Source organism: Pseudochaenichthys georgianus, chromosome 12 (genome assembly GCF_902827115.2).
Source record: "Pseudochaenichthys georgianus chromosome 12, fPseGeo1.2, whole genome shotgun sequence".
Classification (NCBI taxonomy): Eukaryota; Metazoa; Chordata; class Actinopteri; order Perciformes; family Channichthyidae; genus Pseudochaenichthys; species Pseudochaenichthys georgianus.
In genome coordinates, this window is record NC_047514.1 from 14,642,355 (window position 1) to 14,663,989 (window position 21,635).

General features: G+C 42.9%; 1 protein-coding gene across 2 annotated transcripts in view; it reads left to right on the forward strand.

Annotated features, from left to right (window-relative positions):
- Positions 1-21,635, forward strand: part of eng (endoglin) — a 43,177-nt gene that overhangs the window by 5,025 nt on the left and 16,517 nt on the right. For both annotated transcript variants that reach the window (XM_034096594.1, XM_034096595.1), the window contains exons 3-4: positions 9,549-9,691; positions 18,945-19,058. In XM_034096594.1, coding sequence (XP_033952485.1) covers positions 9,549-9,691; positions 18,945-19,058 — 257 coding nt within the window. The remainder of the gene's footprint in view (positions 1-9,548; positions 9,692-18,944; positions 19,059-21,635) is intronic.

Here is a 21,635-nt window from a genome sequence, read left to right on the forward strand (position 1 = left end):
ATCAAACATGGGAGCTTTTACATTTTCTCTGCCGAGTTGCTTATTAAATGGGAGTTATTCTTTATTAATAGACCACTTCATAATTGCTTATACAAAAACCTCTACCACTTTGGCCGGCTGAAGCATTCCGACATAAACAATTATCTATGCGTCTGACTGAAGTCTTTGTATTTAGTGATTTTATGTGCCTGGTGTTTCCTGGCGGGGAAGTAGTGTTGAATAATCCCCGTTCTGCAACAAGTCTCCCATCAGGAGCCAGGCATCAAGCATGTTAACCAGCGGACCTCCTGCTGCATTTGTGCCTACCCCAGAGTCTCCCTCAATGGGCTGAAGGAAAAGCACAAAAGTGATTGGCAAGCCGCGGGAGAAGGAGGGGAGGCCCTCTGAAAATGATTCATAAAGGGGGAAAGGGAGCGAGACAGACAGACAGACAAACAGAGATAACATAATTCATGGAGACAGTATTGTGTCAAATAGCAGATAAGTGGTTCAGAGGGAAGATGTGGGGAAAAGGAAAGAAAATAGGGGATTAAAAAACACAGATAATCAAAAAGGACCAGCCCGAGATAAATACTGAGAGATATGGAGACCCAGTCAAAGTCAGAAAATGAAAAAAAAACACTTTGAGTAACACTAAAGATTAAGAATAATACATTTAAAAGGAAAACATTTGTTATTTAACGGAAATAGGGTGTCAGTGATTTAAGAATAAAGGGTTTCTCGGAAAGCAGGCTGTAGAAGAATAAGCTGGGAGCCAAAAAAGGAAAAACACGTCATGTTAAAAATGGCGTTGAGTCAAAACAGTCCACTTCCCCTGTTTTACTGTCGTGAGCCAGCTCTGCCTGCAGTCAGACTGGGTGGCAGGGAGACGCGACCACTTGTCGCTGCCTCAGACCGATTTCAATCTCCTTCAATGTTATGCCCCTCCCAAATAACAATCCATTTGTGACTGCCTTGCTTTTCCTCTGTTTAAAAACAGAATGCAGTGTGAGGGAGCCTCGCTAACACCATGTTCCTCTCTGCTGTTTGTTCCCACATCATTCTCACCGGCTAACACTTGACTTTGATCAAGATGGTTCTAGCTGCAGCGTTGCACACAAGTAATGACATTAGCTGTAGGCTAAAATAAATAAATAAATACAGATGAATGGCATTTTTTTGGTTTTAAGTGACAATGATAGAAGATGCCAAGGGGCCATTTGTTCCAGTGTTGGAACCCCTTCTGTTTTCATTTAAAACAATACATCTGTTTGGTTTTTGCAATCCATCATCACAAACATATATCATGCTGTCTTTGTTGTGAGAGAACTTTAGTTTCTCTAAATTGTGTTAAACAGTGGACTTAACCCGTTTTTTACCTTTTTTATAGTGTCTGGTCTTTACCTTATGTATCTGAATAAAGACCTTCTTGATATAAATGGCATTGCTTAAATAGTCATACCTCCTTCTCAATAGTTCTTAAAGGTAAGACACATATTTTAAATCTATAATCTTGATCATTATAGATAATAATAATAATAATAGCTATTTGCTGTATCTCTTAATTGGACATCATCACTGTGTGACTACAAGGTCTTGTGCCCGGCGTCCCACTGCTTTTCATTATGCAGTTGCGTGAGCGCTGAATGGCTCATTAGTAGTGGGCAAGATAAACGCCTCGTCAGCATGGCGACCACTTATGCTCATATCAACATGCCTGCTGTCTGCGCAGATAAGGCCTGGCATTATGTACTCTAATCTCTACGTCTGTCTACCCAGGGGCAACCCCAGGGTCTGCACAAACACAGGAAATGTACCTGGACTGAATTTGGAGGGAAAACTATTGAATCAGCCAACTCACCTATGACTTCGAGGGTCAAAGGGCATCCTGGCAGAACAAGAAAGTATTTTATATCAAACTGTGTGTTTTTATTCCAATGAAACTTTATTCACCAGTGACTTTAATTAATGAGGAGACTATGCTGGGCAGATTCAGCCCCTTAATCTTTCCCTGACAGAAAAGCTATGAAGAAAATGTTCTCGGCTCAAATGTCAGCGCAAATGCTTCATGACATGTGTTGGGTGAACTTTTCTCCAGGCCTTAAGAGAATGACATTTTCAAAAAACCCAAAATAGCCTTTTAGAGCATATTAATGTAATTGTATTCTATAAATACGTGGAATTATCCTTCAGAGAACATACTTTGCTTCTCAAAGAAACGCTTGGATTTTAAAAGTGGCCCGCAGTTGAGTGTTGAATAATGGCAGAACCTCTTGATTCAAGCAATGCGGGGGTGGGGGTTCGTTTTCCTGTTGATTCAGGTGCCACACCGGTCAGTCTGTATTTTGGGAGCTGACATCTCTCTCTGATGTCCGACTGTGTGTGTGCGCAGTGTGTGTATGTTTGATGTGATGGATTTTTTTTTAGCTCCTATTTCTGTGAAACGTTAGAAAGTGGACAATGTGACTCAATGAATAAGCCTTGAGACATCTGACAGATTATTTTAATCTCCTCATATACTGTAAATACAACAAATCAAACAGTCAAACTCGGGATACTTAATAATCTTCTCACACAGGCCTCGAGAATGAAACATTTTATATTCGTCAAACAGCTCTCCCTAGTCCAGACACTTACATCAGTTAAATAGTGAAATTGAAATCATAAACTTGAAGCTGTCGCAGATCTTTTTGGAATAATTCAAAAACGTTTCATGTACTTAAAAGCCCAATGGGATTTTCGGTGGCCAGAAATGTAAATATGTGTTTTCAATTAAAGAGAAAATATAAAAAATGGTTTCTCAACCAATCATTGCAAGTCTTGTGAGGGCATATTAAAAGAGGTGTCGATGTGGTAGCCTCTCTAAACCTGTATATTGCACATTAGAGGTTTCTTGTTTTTTTTTCTCTCGTCTACGCTTGAGTCCTCAATTGTTCCATTGACTTCACCCACTTTAAATATGTTCAATAAATAACAGAGCCTTCATTGCTATGCTACCCTCGTATCCGAAAGCATTAATATTTACTGGCGAAAATCAGTCAAGAAAAACGTGCTAATCTATGTTGGTTTTCCGCGAAGCATATGTTGTGCAAAGCTACATCAGTCTTGAATGATTGGGAGCATCCACTGTGCAATGAATCTCTAAAGCTTCAATCTGCTTTGGTTGCACGCAGTTAGCTTGAAACTTTATAAATTAGTCTGTCTATCCACCAATTAACACTCGGATGATTAATTGTGTTTTGCTAGTGCTTTTTTCAATGTATGCTGGGAAAAAAATAACCATATAAATGAATGGGAAAGACACATTAACTGATGGTGTGTGGAATATAACAAATCACCTAAGAGTATATTTGAGCATCAACATAAAAATGATGGAACATTTGTCATGCCTGAAGCTGCTACTTGCTTACAAAGAACCACAATCCATCCTCTCAAATATATCTGCTTTTAAAGAATATAGAATGGGTAATTACGAGCATCAGACAGGGTATACAGTTGGCTAGGGAGGAAGTGAGCCATAGACCTTCCTATACGCCACTGTTGGACTTGTTGTTCCACCAGCTTCCGACAACGATGAGACGACGGGCGAATGGCTCCGAGGTGTAAACAGAGCTAGTGTGAAGACAGGCTGTCTCCAGACCTGCTATCACATCCTCAGTTCCTCTTCAGCAAACATTGGACGCAAGACTTGGCACACAGAAATGCCTTAAGCCATTAAAGTGACTAGACTAATCACCAAAAAAAATTTGGACAGAAATTCAGCACTTTGGGAGAGGGAGGTGAGATGGTCAGGAAGCTTGTGTGTTGTATGGAGTGTGTAATGTGTAGTATGCAGGGTTGAGAGGCCAGGGGACAGTACTGGCCCCTGCAGAGCACTGATAAGGGCTTGTTTACCTTCCTGTGGATGGTCAGGCCTCCATCTGCAGTTGCGGAAACTCCGGGACAATAGGTGTGTGTGTGTGTGTGTGGGGGGGGGGTTTAGAGAGAGACTTTAGCCAGCCTTGAAGCTCTCCTGTCCTCCTCTGACTAACTCTGATGGGACTGTTGACCCCTCCCTCCCCCTTTTCTATCATGACTTTGTCGCCCGACCCTGGATGCAAACAAATTACTTTATCCCAAAGGGACCGAGGAAGACAGTTGGTCTTGACGTCGTCTGCTTCCAGCGTTTCCCCTCCAGCCCTCCCCCTTTTTTTCTTTCAAATCCCGCCATGGACTGTAGCTTCAAGCTCTTTCTTTTTTCATGGCAAGTAGCTGATGTTTTTTTTCCACAGTAACTTTTAATGAGGGAAGGCATGAAAGACAGGGCATGTAATCAAATCTGCCTACTTGCTCGCCCTAGGTGAGTGAAAAGGCAGCTTGTTATTTGGCCCGTAGGTACTCAATCCCTTGAATCTAAATCAACATTCAGTTGAGGTGTGATGGACATTTTTAATTCAAGGCCTCATCACTGCCTGTCAGTACTCTGCAATGCCGGCTCAGAATGCTCAAAGCTGAGGCAACAGTGTTACAGACGGGCATCACAGATCTTTCATTTATAGGCTGAAGAAGCCAGCTAATAGAAACCACACTAACAAAAAACCTTGCACAACATTTCTACCAAATCTAACATTTTTAAGTATGCTGTTTTTCGATAAAATAACCCTATCAAATGACAGCAAACATCTGTTAGCTATTCTTGTTGTCATTAAAGATTTCTTTTTTCCTGGAAGTGTCTTCTTGTTTTGTTCGGTTTTTAACCCCTATTACCCTAGTTCTGTCATTTAAAATGAAGGGTCATTTTCATTTCTGCTGACCAATAACATGCTGACACTCTATAATATGTCCAACACAGGAAGTGATAATGTAGTCTGTCAGATACAGTACCAGAGAAAAGGGAACTGTGTTTGTACTTGTTATGCAGTTAGTCAGTCAGGAGCCACAGTGACATTTTCAGGACATGTGCTGTGACTTCTCAATTATGTGTCTAATTTGTTCATGTCAAACTGGCTTGTATGGTGCTTATGTAAATGAGTGGAACAGGAACCATTTATCCTCTTCGCTTATTGCCTTGTGTGACCACTTCCTTCTCAACCACTCTAGGTTGTTTACTTGCAGCTCTCCATTTTATTTCCACTTACAGTAAGGGAAAACTCATAATTTTGGTGTGATGGGTCTTTTGTTATCAACATAATGTTAACATAGTCCATACAATGCTTATTTGGCCTCGCTATTGCCTCACAGTATGAAAACATATTTATTAGACTATTTGCTGCAGCCAACTTTATTTATTTTTTTAACGCATTCACAAACACCACTTAACATTTGTAGCTAATAAAGAAATTAAAAGTGAAGCTGATGAAGAAAAACTAAAACTGACATTGTATGTCAACATGAAGCTTTTGCAGTATGTGGAGCTCAATTTAACAAATAAGTTTATAGACAGTTTGAAAATAATCAAAGTACATTTCAAGCTGATACTGAGATGCCCTAAAATGGTCACAGTAGTGGTGCAGCTAAATGGTACTATGCACGATTGAACACATGGAAAACGGATGTCTGTGATTTGAAGAACTAGTCTCCTATCTTTTCTGGAATGCCCTGGAGGTTAGGGAAGACAGAGCAGATAGTCCCTAGACATGTGACGTTACTAACTGGCAGATTGTGTTCTCCTCGTTAGCTGTGGCTCCAGAGCGCTGCAGACAACCGGGAGAATGCTTGGGAAAGAAAAGTATCATATTGTAAGTAGGGTTGCCAGAAACTGACCATGATCAAAATCGATTATTCGGCAGCCCTGGCGAATAATAATCGATTATTCGACCGACCCCCCCCAGATACTGGCACAGTCTGACAAAATTAGATTTCCCCAACAGCTGCGGCACCAACAACAAATGGGCCGTCATTTATTTTGGCTGCACACTAATAATTTTATAAGCATTTGAGCAGTTTTCTCTAATATGTTTCCAGTTAAATAAAAGTACCCATTAACTCTGGAATTCGGCCATATAGTGTTGTTAATACGGTAATTCTCTTAAGTTTACTCAGGCATTGAAATTCATTATCTATTTAATGGAATCGGCGTGAAGTATTAAAGCAAACAAATGCATTGAGTCCATTTTCTGTCCTCCCTTATGTCCCTGATGTGTTCTACTCCCCCTCATTCCTTACATCTAAATGGAAATCATCATCATCTATAAACATGTCTTCTCATGGAATGGGAAATGGGGGGGACTGATATAAGTAGATGAAGAAGACATGGAATGGAATGGCTCTTCTATACCTCATTTACCAGCAAACCGCTTAGCGAGGCCATTGGCATTTCCGGGGTCAAGAGGGCGAAATGAATGTTCTTCATATCCTATGGTGACTCATACAAAAAGAGACCAGTGGCACATGCGCATGTACACACACATACACACATACACTCAAACACACATGCTGGTGCACAGTTTTGCGCAGTCGGAGTGATTTATACCAAGACCTCCAGGCCAGTCATGGGCCGTTGACTCTGTCACAGCAGAACAAGAGAGAAATAACTTTATGGATGTGGATATTGAGCAACAGACATTAGCACAGAGGGCCAGAATAACAGGAAACCAGCCTTGACCTATGCAGTGAGGGAGGGAAAGCGAGATGGCAAGGGAGTGAGGATGGCTCTCCATCTTGATTTGCTAGAAAAGCTGCAGTCCAAAGCTGAGCAGGCTAAGAAACAGAGATGGTACGATCTGTTACTTCCACAGAAAATGGGAGAAAAATAGATTTTAATTGGACACAAACAATAGACCTATTATTCCAACAATAAGAACCATTAGATATAACTCTGATCAATAAAATCATATCTCATCCGCTGCTCTTTTTCCATCAGAGATATTGTGGTTAATAATTGACCATAATAGCAACCCAATTTCATTGTGGGGACAACAATAAGCAGAGAAAGGGCTGATTATGAAACATGTTCTAACGGTGTGTTTACTAGCAGTTTTTTTTATGCATTCATTACTTTCCATCCCTATCTCAATTCTCCTCCCCTACTTGTGATGAGAGTGCAGTAACCAGGGTCTTTGATTCATGCTGCTTCTAAATAAGGCACATCCTGTTGACCTTTCAAACTTTGCAATTTCCTTTTAACCTTTTCCTCTCGATTCCACTTTTCTTTCTCATTCCACTTTTTTTTACTCCCTATCTCCTCTCTGAGAGATTGTGGCCTGCTGACTCAACAGACCCAGACATATAATAAAAGTCAATGGACCGGCATGTCATGCAGCATTTGCTTACTAAATTATTAGTTTCTGTTATGATATCAGTCTTGCCCGCTTATATGCTTCAGCAGCAGCTTTTTTTTTGAGGTGATTGAGGCCTGCATAGTAGATGCTTGGCTTGGGCGTATATTGCTTATATTCATCTTATTGAAGATATGCTTATCTAATGTCATGTCTCCCCTCCTCATTGTATGGCTCTGCTTGAGTTGACTCAGCTCGCTTTAGTTCTGGGTGATTTTCTTACTTTCATTTTCCACTGCGGATGGTTTCCTCTCAGTATAGGCGGGATTCTACTTTGACGGCCATGGCGCCATGGTGTGGGACATTCCCTGAATCTATTATTTGGCAACTAAATCGTAAAAAAACTGTTGCTACTGACGATAGCTTGGCTTTTTAGAAGTGTGCGTGCAGGATGTTGCCTGATACAATCACTGTTCTGCAATGTTTTAACCTCCACTGAAGTCGTAGCAAAACAAAATTCAAGGTATTATCCATAACTGTTCATCCATATCCAAAACGTATTAAAAAAAATCTACAAGGCATGTCATTTTTTAACATAACTGTACAATGCAGCGGAAATGCAACCTAAGGCTTAAGAGCAGTACAGATTAGTTCTGACTAGTGCTGCGTACCGGTACGCCGAACCGGTACTGGACTTGTAAAAAGTTTCGGTTCAAGTCCGGTTAAAACCGGAACGTCAGGAACCGGTACTTGGACTCGCAAAAAAACTAGCACTTACGTATATTCTGGTGTCTGTGGTTATTTAAACATTCCCTGATAAACGTTATTCAGCGTCAATAAATGAGTGCTAATCCCAGTGTGCTCAGTGTACAACATCACATGTCATTTCACCTTCGATTTACGGTTTGAAAACGTAGAATTTCGCCACATGCTAATGCTAACCGGAAGTGAAGAATTTTCAGAATAAAAGTTTTAAGTTAATAGTGTGAACTTTCGGTTTTTTTCAGAATAAAAGTGATTTAAATTAGTGTTTTTAATTCAAAATTACGCCATATCAACATTGATTTTAATTTCTAACAGTATGTATTGTAGAGTTGTAGAAAATACATGGTGCACAGACAGTACAGTACACTCTGACTGTACAGTCACTAGAGTGTAGCCTATACTGTATATTAGGTGTGTAACAGTGTGATGCGTATAGTCTACTCTACACTCTACCTTTCAGCAACGTTTTAGGGATTTAGGCTCAGTCAGCTCAGGGACTGTTTGGTTACTTTAGTTTGGTAAATGAAATAAATGTTTGAACTTTGTAGTAGTTCACTGTAGTTGCTGTCATAAGTCATTTGTAGACTAAGTGGCACATTTGTACTTTGTAGAGAAATGTAGACACAAGTTGGAAGGGAGCACAATAAACCTGATGAGTTTGAATTTGAGTTGATTATGAATTAATTTTCAATTGATAATTAGCTCACAATAAGTTCACTTTAGTTACTCACACCACTTGACACAAGCCATGGGTTCAGGTCCGGACTTATAAGTCCGGACCTGAACCTGAACCTCTGGACTTGAGTCCGGACCTGAACCTGAATGTGAGTCCAGGTACGCAGCACTAGTTCTGACTGATCCAATTAGAGTCCATTCCAAAATGAAGTTTTAGGTTTTGCAGATTAGAGACGACGTCAGCCATGGAAAGAGATCTCTGATTGAGTTTGAAAAAAGACACCCTTTAAACTTCATCTTTACTGTTTTTCTTCATGAAAGAGGAAGTTTGCTGGAGAATATTTTGTCCCCGCCAACTTTTGACAGGCTAGTGAGCACATATTTTCTTTCAATCTGACCCAATAGAACAAACTCACACACATAGCTCGAGTCAAAAGCCAGGCATTTATTCCCAACCTCATCCATGACCGCTCAGCCTCGGCTCGATTAATTCAGCCTCCAGAGGGACAGATCCCCAGGTTAAACAGCAGGCTCATGGCACAGAGCAGAGTGAGCAGGCTTGATGAATGCCTGCAGCCCGGGATCCTGACACGCCTGATAAACGTGAACCAGCAGATACGTTTTTAAACAATGTAGTCCTACCCTTACATTTAACATCCATGCTCTGAGACCAGGGAAAAGCTTTCAAAGTGACTAATAACACATGTAGCCCCTTTCAGAAAAGGATTCTCTAAGATTGCCGAGTTAATCTATCTTTTAAAATAATGGTCATATCCAAATATGACAGGATGTTTGTGGATTGAGCCATAATCTCGCAGTACTTGGCCTTTGACACACACAAAACTAGATAATGTTGGAGGCAAGAGGTTATTTAGTTGAACTTGACTATATGTTGCTGACACTGCTTAACCATTTGTACTTAATTCCTTTCAGCCTCAAGCCAGACATGCAATCCAATAAAGGTTAATGACAACCCATGGGTGTACGTGACTGAGGAACTAATTGGCTGTTGGACCAGCTTCATCGGACAGGACAACGCAGAGGTCCACATCCTCAAACTCAACTTTGACACCCTGGTAAGCATGTCAAGGTCACACAAATGAGATGCTGAGAAACTAGAGCTAATTAAGTAGAAGAAGAGAAAAAAGCGATGCTATGCTAGTGAAAGAGCAGTACTTTAAAGTGGACCAATCATGCTATATTTGAATAATATATTGTAGGGCCATACCTATATAAAGCATGTCTGCGCAGTTAAAAAAATATATAGATTTTGCTCCATTTGCTCTTTTTTAGCCCTGTTTTTGCAAGGGCTGAATCTGAGAAGTCTTCTTCGCTGCTTTTGTGGCAGACTACAGTGCCACCTACAGGCCTGGCATATGTACTACAGCGTCTCCAGCGCTTTCGAACGGCAATGGCCGTAGCTGTCTCCTCCTGATAGGTGGAGAGTTGCCCATATAGGTGGAGCTCCTCGTTCCTGACGTCAGAGAATTTTCAAATCTGTATCAGTCTGTATCAGATCCGTTGCAGCCCCGTTTTTAGAGATTTGGGTATGGAGGAAAAGAGAGAGGGTTGTGTTTTCTGACACTTGGTGAGTTCCCTGACACACCGGGGACACATATTCATGTATAAAAGACGTACAAAAGTGCATTTTGTATGATAGGTCCACTTTAACTTAGCAGTGCGATTCAGCAGGCAAATAAAACCTGCTCAGTAGACCAGATGACAATTGCAAAGCTAAACTGCAAGATAACATAGAACGGTTAAACACCATGGCTATCTGTCAGGCTGACAACACAGCTTACTTCTCATTGAAATCCAATACTGTGCATGGGTATGTTATCATCTGGTAATGAATCATCCTTTGCTCTGGACAGTACAATGTGTCATGTCCAGTCAGACCTAAAAGGAAGAAGCAGTGTGCTTGTCCATGCATTGCATACGTGTTAACCTTGTACATGCTTTATGCCTTCTATAATAAAAAAAAGGTCAATCATTGTTACAAACACAGGGAATCAGTTTGAGTTCACAGTGGTAACAGAGATTCAGGGACTTTGTTTTCAGGGCTTACTGCTGTGGCTTACACTTGAATACAACTAAACTCAATAAAATGTCTGCTGTGGAAAAAGGTTTATAATAATAATAATTCCTTACATTTATTATAACGCTTTTCCAGTGCTTATAAAAGCTGGTTTGTAAAAAAACAAAACATGGAAGACCTGGCAGAGATGGACTGATAGCTCCCCTCTGTATGAATGGATACCACTTGCATACAAAGAGCAGCTGGATAGGCAGGGGAGTAGGACGTGATGAGCTGAGGCAGGAAGACACTGATGCTTGGCAGACAGGAGAAACATGGCAGATGTAGAATGAGAGGTTAGTGTGCACAACACGGAGATTAATCAGAGTCAGCAGAGGCGAGAAGTAAGGACAGATAAGATACGTCTACTTGTTTTAAGGAGAACAACTGCATGTCGAAAACAAGCCTTGAAAAGCCTTGTTTGGCTCCAAAGGCAGCTGTGCGTGAACAGTTTTGAAAAAGAAAATCTGATAAATTGCCTGATGAAGTGTCAGTGAGAGGACTACAGGTGAAAAAAAAAAGTGAGTTTACCAGAAATCTTTAGCTTGATTCTTATGTTTGAGGTTAGCTGCTAACAGCCACTTAGCATATGTAAGTGAAACAAACCGATATCTGTATGAGGCGATGGTTGCATTGTTGGTATGGCCCAGGTTTTTATCCCAAATAAGACTTTGTGAGGATATCTATGGTGCTGCGGCATACATTCTTTCCCTTTTTTGTGTATATCTAAAGTCTGATAATGTTATCAAGGTCTTATGCTAAATCTCTAATCTCTAAATCTCTCTAATGTGCCAACTGCTCTTAAGGCTCACAAACTGTAATCCCTTAAATACATGCAACAAATGAAATGTTCCCACACTTCAACATGTAAACACACACTCACTCCATGTCCAACATTTATCAGACAAATAACAAGCTAACCCTTAACAGATGCCAGACATACGACCAAGACAGGGTCATGCCGGAGTTTTTCTTTTCTTTTGACACTAAACAGACTTTATGACAACCCAGCTCTGCTAGTCTGGCTGTGTGTTCCAATCACTTCTTTTTCAGCTAAACAATCACACACCATAATTGCAGAAAGTGTTTTGTTATGGTACAACTTTAAGCTAGGGAATGACACCGGACTGGAACTCCAGACATTTTTTATCTATATGTTGTTATTGCTGTGCCAGACTCCATTTTTCACTGTCCAACATTGTCGGTCAGCTCACATTAGTCATTTATTTATCAGCGTATTCTGTTTGGTTGCTTTTACTTTTTGTTCTCACTTGGGGTTCCTCTTGTAGTACTTTCACATCACTTGTGTTCAGCAACTGTTTTTTATTTATTGTCTCTTTGTTTTCACTCTGCTGGCCATTCTTTCTCTTTCGAAAGCTATATGAGGAGGGAGGCAAAAATTAATCTGACATTGAAGAAAATTGAATTTTTGTTTTTATGTTGAGACGTGGTAGAGAGGTTTGTGTGCCCTGATGAACCTGGGGGCTGTGTTGTCTGGAACCTTGTGTTCCTGGTAGGGTCTCCCATGGCAAATTGGTCTCAGGCAAGGGGCCAGACTAAGATTGGTTCAAAAGACCTCATGAAAGGAAAAACAAGAAGTGAGGATACCCGGCCCGGAGGAAGCCCGGGGTCCCCTTCTGGAGCCAGGCCCAGAAGGAGGACTCGTCGGCGAGCGTCTGGTGGCCGGGCTTGCCACGGAGCCCGGCCGGGCCCAGCCCGAAAAGGCAACGTGGGCAACACCTCCGCTTCTCTGTCCCGCGGGCCCACCACCTACGGGAAACATCGATGGGGTCGGGTGCGCTGCCAGACGGGTGGCAGTGAAAGCGGAGGGTCTCGACGGACCAGACCCGGGCGGCAGAAGCTGGCTTTGGGGACGTGGAACGTCACCTCTCTGGGGGGGGAAGGAGCCGGAGCTTGTGCGGGAGGTGGAGCGGTACCAGTTGGATCTGGTTGGGCTCACCTCTACGCACAGCGTCGGCTCTGGAACCTTACTTCTGGATAGGGGTTGGACTCTATTCTTCTCCGGAGTTGCTCAAGGTGTGAGGCGCCGGGCGGGTGTGGGGATACTCACAAGTCCCCGGTTAGGTGCTTCGTTGTTGGAGTTTACCCCAGTGGACGAGAGGGTCGCCTCCCTACGCCTGCGGGTTATGGGGGGGAAAACTCTGACTGTTGTGTGTGCTTATGCACCCAACAGCAGTTCAGAGTATTCGGCCTTCTTGGAGACCCTGGAAAGAGTCCTGTATGGGGCTCCTGAAGGGGACTCCTTAGTCTTGCTGGGAGACTTCAACGCACATGTGGGCAATGATGGAGACACTTGGAGGGGCGTGATTGGGAGGAACGGCCCCCCTGATCTGAACCGGAGTGGTGGTTTGTTACTGGACTTCTGTGCTAGTCATGGATTGGCCATAACAAACACCATGTTCGAACATAAGGATGCTCATAAGTGTACGTGGTACCAGAGCACCCTAGGCAGAAGGTCCATGATCGTTATCGTATCATCGGACCTGAGGCCGTATGTTTTGGACACTCGGGTAAAGAGAGGGGCGGAGTTGTCAACTGATCACCATCTGGTGGTGAGTTGGGTCGAGTGGCGGGGGAAGCCTCTGGATAGACCTGGTAAGCCCAAACGTGTAGTTCGGGTGAACTGGGAACGTCTGGAGGAGGCCCAAGTTCAGGAGGCCTTCAACTCACACCTCCGGCGGAGCTTTTCGGGCATTCCTGTGGAGGTTGGGGACATTGAACCAGAGTGGTCGGTGTTCAAAGCCTCTATTGCCGAAGCCGCGGTGGGGAGCTGTGGTCTCAAGGTCTTAGGTGCCTCAAGGGGCGGTAACCCTCGAACCTCCTGGTGGACACCGGTGGTCAGCGGTGGTCAGGGAAGCCGTCCGACTGAAGAAGGAGGCCTTCAGGGATTTGTTATCCCGGGGGACTCCCGAAGCAGTTGCAAGGTACCGACAGGCCCGAAGGGCAGCAGCCTCATCCGTGGCCGAGGCAAAGCAGCGGGTGTGGGAGAAGTTCGGAGAAGACATGGAGAAGGACTTTCGGGCGGCACCAAAGTTGTTCTGGAAAACTGTCCGACACCTCAGGAGGGGGAAGCAGGGAACCATCCAAGCTGTGTACAGTAAGGATGGGACGTTGTTGACCTCAACTGATGGAGTGTTGGGACGTTGGAAGGAACACTTTGAGGAACTCCTGAACCCGACAACTCCGCCCTCTATGTTAGAGGCAGAGCTGGAGTATGACGGGGGATCAACGCCAATCTCCCGGGGGGAGGTCACTGAGGTCGTCAAACAACTCCACAGTGGCAAAGCCCCGGGGGTGGATGAGATCCGGCCGGAAATGCTGAAGGCTCTGGGTGTTGAGGGACTGTCATGGTTGACACGTCTCATCAACGTTGCGTGGAAGTCGGAAACGGTACCGAAGGAGTGGCAGACCGGGGTGGTGGTCCCCCTTTTCAAAAAGGGGGATCAGAGGGTGTGTGCCAATTACAGAGGCATCACACTACTCAGCCTCCCCGGGAAAGTTTACTCCAAGGTACTCGAAAGGAGGGTCAGGCCGATTGTCGAACCTCAGATTGAGGAGGAACAATGCGGATTCCGTCCTGGTCGTGGAACGACGGATCAGCTTTTTACTCTCGCAAGGATCCTGGAGGGGGCCTGGGAGTACGCTTATCCGGTCTACATGTGTTTTGTAGACTTGGAGAAGGCGTATGACCGGGTTCCCAGGGAGTTACTGTGGGAGGTGCTGCGGGAGTATGGGGTGAGGGGGTCTCTACTCAGGGCCATCCAATCTCTGTACTCCCAAAGCGAGAGCTGTGTCCGGGTCCTCGGCAGTAAGTCGGACCCATTTCCGGTGAGGGTTGGCCTCCGCCAGGGCTGCGCTTTGTCACCAATCCTGTTTGTAATATACATGGATCGGATTTCGAGGCGTAGTCGTGGGGGGGGGGGTCTGCAGTTCGGTGGACTAAGGATTGCACCACTGCTTTTTGCAGATGATGTGGTTCTGATGGCTTCATCGGTCTGCGACCTTCAGCACTCACTGGATCGGTTCGCAACCGAATGTGAAGCGGCTGGGATGAGGATCAGCACCTCCAAATCTGAGGCCATGGTTCTCAGCAGGAAACCGATGGACTGTCCACTCCAAGTAGGGAATGAGTCCTTACCCCAAGTGAAGGAGTTCAAGTATCTCGGGGTCTTGTTCTCGAGTGAGGGATCAATGGAGCGTGAGATGGGCCGGAGAATCGGAGCAGCGGGAGCGGTATTGCAGTCGCTTTACCGCACCGTTGTGACGAAAAGGGAGCTGAGCCGGAAGGCAAAGCTCTCTGTCTACCGGGCCATTTTCGTTCCTACCCTCACCTATGGTCATGAAGGATGGGTCATGACCGAAAGAACGAGATCGCGGATACAAGCGGCCGAGATGGGTTTCCTCCGCCGGGTGGCTGGTGTCTCCCTTAGAGATAAGGTGAGAAGTTCGGTCATCAGGGAGGGACTCGGAGTTGAGCCGCTCCTCCTTCGCGTCGAAAGAAGCCAGTTGAGGTGGTTCGGGCACCTAGTTAGGATGCCACCTGGGCGCCTCCCTAGGGAGGTGTTCCAGGCACGTCCAGCTGGGAAGAGACCAAGGGGTAGACCTAGGACCAGGTGGAGGGATTATATCTCTTCGCTGGCCTGGGAGCGCCTTGGGATCCCCCAGTCAGAGCTGGTTGATGTCGCCAGGGAAAAGAAAGTTTGGGGCTCTCTGCTGGAACTGCTACCCCCGCGACCCGACCACGGATAAGCGGGAGAAGATGGATGGATGGATGGATGGATGTTGAGACTTCTTATGCAACTGGTGAACCTCACATAAACCAAGATCTGTAAAAGAAGCTTTGGCTTTCTTCGCTTTGCTTTGAAAATGAGTTCTAACATTTGCCTTAAAGACTGTTGGACTATTTTGCCAAGTATTATTCTCATTTATTGGACAGCAGTGTTTCAGCATGGGCTGGAAATCAGAAGAAAAAAGCCTGTTTGATGACAAAACAGATTGATCGTTTATTAAGAGGGAAATAATGCTTCTCATCTTTTTAGGCCTGAAGAGTAAAACCAGATGCCTAATGTAATGTGGGAGAATAAGAAAAGAAAGTTAGAGGTAGGAGTTAGAGTTGCTACGAAAATAGTCTAAGTTGTCTTACTAAAGAGTATACATTGGTGTGGGGGTTTCGGGAGTTCACAAAAGGAATTTGGCTTTGGATCTGTGTAATGCAATGGATGTTGTACAGAGTTTGCATATCCTGCTCGCTTGTGGGACTACGAGTGATCGTTTTATGAAATGAAAAAGTGGACATAAGATCTATATAAGATCTACTAACACAGTATCTGCTCACCACTGTCTGTTTAGAACAGGTTTTTCTTGTAAACATTGAGGAAGGGGGGCGTCTTCATCTTATGCCAAACTGTCCCGTCAGATGGGAGGTTTGCTCTTTCCTCCCCCTTTCTTTGTCCTTTCAATTTTCTTATCACCTTCTTTCCCATCTCTTTTGTGCTTCCTTCTGATTTATAACCAGCCAGAGACGGTTGACTCTCACGGTTTGACCGCTCAGAGAATTATAGAGGGAGCATCAGAGAATTCATAGGGAGGAGCTGCCCGTTGATGTTACACAGTGGCGTGGGGTAGTCAGGGTCTTGGCACAAGGCTGAGACTACACCAACGGAGCCAATTGGCGTTAAGGTGGTGAGCCAAAAGAATAACTGGAAACTGCTTCAGTAAAGCCCTTCAAAAAAATGCTTTCGAGTAAAAAGAAAAAAGGCTGAAATAGTAAAACAATTGTATCTTGAAAGCGCAGGAAGACAAATAGAAAGGTGAGTGATCAGGGTTAGCAACAGTCATGATTCAGAGTTCAAAATGAAAGAATGAAAGTCACAAAAGGGTGAAGGGGGGGAAAGTAGACGGAGAGACAATGAAGCTCATTAGAAAGGAGTATTTAAGGAAAGCACCACAGACTTATCTCTGTTTGAAGCACAATGAACTCCACAGGAAATGCCATTCATTTACTTTATGTACGTGCCACGCGTCCTGGTTTTACAAAATGTTCTTCCCGGGAAGACATTGTGTCACCACAATTGAAAATCTTACACTCTATCTGTGATAATATCGGGGTTTCAGTTGTTTTTTGTTCCTTCCGTCTTCAGATCCACTGTAGCTATATTTTCATGACTCAAAACATTTTACTTAAGCGGGAAAGCAAGTGTCGTTATGGAAATGTTTAAACAACAATAACAAGCAAGGCAACATGTTTTATTAACTGATGATCAAGGCTACTGGTCTTCAGTATTGTATGACATTCACAAATGTCATGTTTTTCGCTTTCTTCAAAGAAGAGACTTACATTTATGAGGTGCAGCTGCAGTCTTGCAAGACTCCTTCTGTACAAAACTGTGTGTGTGTGTGTGTGTGTGTGTGTGTGTGTGTGTGTGTGTTCCATTGCAGTTGGTATGCAAGCTTCTCTTTCATATGCATCTTTGTTTAGCTCATAGGCAATGTGTTGATGGTCCCCTCAGACCTCATTTGTTCTGAACATGTTTCATACTGTAGCTCAAGCCTGAGCTCATCACAATTCTCTTAGAGCTCAGGCAAGTAAATGCATTTAATATAAGGGATTCACACTGTTTTCCCCAGCATGCTCATTGTCTCCCCAGCAGGCTCATTGTCTCCCCAGCAGCTCTGAAAACAATCTACCTTCAAATAAACAGACTGAAGTATTTAGTGTCTAAAGACATCACGTATAGAAAGGCAGACTTTTGCATCTTTGAATGTTAATCTCCTATGAAATCCTCACAGTAGAGAGTTTTTAAGATGTTGTTAATTTTCAATCCACATTCAACTGATTTTAAATCCATGATTTCTCTTAATCCAATTATCTACAGAAGTAAAAGTAATTAGGACTAGGATTTATTGGAATCATGTCAGTCTTAGAAAAACCCCCTCTAAACTCGCTTATTATTCCACAGTGAAAAAGGTTTACTCGCCACCACTTACACCCATACAACGCAGCAGTACCAGCTTCACCCTACGCACATGTGGAGCATGTTAATTATGGCTGATTCATAGAGTGACTCTGGTGGTGATTACCGAATCACATCGCCATTGTATTTCCCTCAGTTGATAATATGGCTAATGAGGTATTACATTATGTGTTAAATGATGTCATTGAGTGTTTTATATACGGCATGTAGCTACAGCCAAGATCAGCCACACGTGGGAGGATATACTGGGTTTCAAGTTATACGAAAGGCATGAATTAGTAATAAGCCTACTGTACCATAGAACATTATGAGTGACATGACATGCATTATTATTAATGTAATTACAAGGCGTTTACTCATAATTTTGTCATTACTCCAGAGTACTTTCACACTGTCTTCCACAGTTTGAATGCAACAAGGTCATACAGCATAAATATATAAAAAGTGCACATCGGGTTAATAATTGATTTTGATAGCTTTTTCCCTTGTTGACTTGCACTGCATGGGCATATACGAATAGAACCAAGCTGTATTACCTCATTAATGCCTGAGTCAACACGGAGGCTGACAGCAAAGACAGTTTCCTGTCTGTCTACAAACTTTACTCAATTGACTGGCATTGCTTTTTCTGGAGAGATGCATGTGTTGACATTTTACAGTTGCAAAAACAAGGATAATTGCCTCATCCCCCACAATAGCAATAGGCCAGAACTTGAATCAAACTTATATAGAATTTACCTGAACTATGTTGAAACTTTGTGTTGCAAGCTAAATGTCTCTCCACTCTGTCAACTCTGTCTGTTCATCTAATGACACAATAGGGAGGTTTGCAAATTAGGAAGAAGCTATATTGTCTTTTAGACGGAAAACAAATGCTAGAAGTCAGCATATTGGCAGATTTTCTTTCTGTGCGAAAAGGTCATAATAATTACTGTTGTGATATATGCCTCAAGAGTTCGGGTCACTCTGTATTAAAAGCTTAAATTATGGTTATTTTATTCTGGGCAGTCAAATATGAACCTGTCATGCGTTTTTAGTTTCCAAAACTGCCCACGTGAATGTGCCCACACACCGGGCTTTGTGCCAACACAGTTTACTATTCTGTGAAAGTAGCAAGAGGCATTGCTTGGAGTCAAAGTTGTTCTTGAAACATTTCATAAAGTATTTTGATTTGTTTTGTTTGAATATGTCCTTTTTTCCCATTTATTTTCTGATGCAAGGTTGAGTAACACTTTCTTAATTTCCAATTTCTTTCAGGATTCCACATTTTTTTCTCTCGAAATGAACAACACCAAGCCAATGAACCTCATCCTCACATCACCAGGCACATACGTTGCCCTACACAACCTGCACCCTGATGTTAAACTTTATGTGAGTAGCTTCTCTTTCTTTTGCTGCATCTGGCCGTGCTCACACCTCGCACCTTGTTCTGGTCGCAGAGTTATTGGATATGTTTTGAGCTCTTTTTGTGAAGGGTTGCCATTGACACAAAAGATTGTCTAACAAGATCACACTAATCATTACGTTTTTTTTACACAGTTTATAATTTTTTTATGTATCCAGATGTATTTAGCTTCTGTCAAGTGCCAGATGTTTTGAATACAGTCTGCCACAGCTGTGCAGCTCTGGATAGTGGAGCTTAAGAGAGACAATGAACCATGTCTGTTTTCTGTGGATATTCCCCAGTGGCTGCTCTGCACGAGGCACATTTGTGTTTTTAGCTTTTATCTTCCACACTATAAATCTGTACAATAAGTTTTAGAGTTGCCAGCAACAAGCAGGGCTGATGGCATCGGCTGTAAAATTAATGTTCCAATAAAATTGGATATTCCGACTTTTACACACTATCTCCAGATTAAATCTATGAATTAAGTCCACGGAGGCCAGGAAAATACTTTATTCAGCTGCTTGAGGTTCTAGTTAATAGAGTAATAATAATGTTATTGGGGAAAGTGTTAGAGCAGTTGTGTTAGCTTTGTAATTGTAGTGTCAAACTATGTTGGTGTTTAAATTGGCATTGGCCTATAGAACAGAAAAGTGTTGTTTATGTGCAACAGTCTTTCAAGCTAAAAATGTGTAACATCACAAAGCTAAAAAAAACATTAACAGAGGCTGCGGCCACACGAGGACGAATTCGGTCGTTTGCGTTACTGTTTAGTGTCATATAGACCGTTCGGCCACACGAGGACGACCGAATACGGCACTAAACGACTGAGGAAACGATAACGGGTCCCAAGGTGGATAGAAAGGCATACGCAACTCTCTGGGGGGTCAAACGGCTCCGTGTGTGCGCCCTATCCGAACATTTTCAGATCACTGATAGTGATTGCGCAATAGCCCCGCCTCTCCCGCTCACCTCCGCCTCCCCCGCGCCATTGCTGAAGTGTTTCGCCACCACCAACAACAACAACAACAATGGCGGATCGCAGAGTTGCTATCGTGCTCCGGACGCTATTCACCATGCTACAGTTGTTTGTGCAACATCTACAGCAATAATGATGAGGCAATAGCCCCGCCTCTCCTGCTCACCCCCGCGTCAAAGTAAACTGCACCCTGAATTCAGATTATTTATCTTTCTCTCGATATAGACCTAAACGCGAGTGAAGTCTAATCTGACAGGACGGAGACACGCAGCTCTGCTCACCTGCAGCTCCTCCCGCTGCAGCAAAACACACACCAAGTCAGATCATCACCCTTAGCTATTTTAATTACCTCTCAAACAGATATATTATCACAAAGATTTATAGCGCAATATGCACAACATAACTATCAAACACGACATACAATAGAAGGAAGGTTTGTATTACCTAAATCTAAATCAAATATGGGACAGAAAACAGTCATGTACAGAGCCATGATCAGCTGGAACTCTTTACCGGTTCACATCATTCAGGAAAATTCTCAAGTACATTTCAAATGGTTGCTAAAAAATTATTTAAGTATTACAAAGTAAATTTGAACTGTGCCTGTGGCTATGTATGCATATATTATTATGTACACTTATTTGTATTTACTTTTGTTTGGCCTTAGGATGGCGATAATTGAATGACCATTTTAGTTTCACTTCATTTCACTGTAAATAGCATGAAATTATGAGCTGTTTTGTTTTGTTTTAATTTTGTTGTATGTTTATGTATGTTTTGAGTGTGTGAGGACCCCAGGAAGAATAGCCAATGCTCATGCTAGTGCTAATGGGGATCCTAATAAAGACATAAAAAAAAAAAAAAACTCCCTAAACTAGTTATAAATATGTTTATTTTTACTGTCGGCCGGGTCACTCATTACTGGATCAGCTGCTGCATGAGACAGACACTGACGCTGTCCGAAGAGAGGGAGGAAAAAGAGAGGCTCCGTGTATTTTATTATTATATTATATAGAGTCGTTATTCATTTGTTTTAAAGCTCAATAAATAACAAAGAAGACCTTTGACCGGCACTTTTATAATTTTGTCCAGAAGATTTAAACTTTAATACACGGTTCCCTCGGCCCCCACCGCGGAGAATAAACAGAAGGGCAACCATGACAACCATGCTTCTTCGCTGCTTTTGTGGAGGAAGTTACAGCGCCACATACAGGCTCCTGCATGTACTGCAGCTTCTCCAGCGGTTGGAGCTAAACGGAGCGGTCTCGTGTGGACAGACACTATCCGGATAACTATTGCGTGTGGACGGAAGCTTGTTTGCGTTTGCGTTAATCCTATGCGTTTAGCCGTTTTTGTCCTCGTGTGGTCGCAGCCTCTAAAAGGACTTAGTTGAAGTAATGAGATTGAGTATTGATGTCATTGGTAAATTACCTAATTTATTCATTATTTACTAACTAACTTAATAACTATAAATAAAGCTATATTAAAACTATTGAGTGTATACAGTTTTAAAATGACCGAGCTACAAATAATTTATAGGTTGCGTTATTTATTATAATTTTTTTAAATCCCATCAGTCCATGTT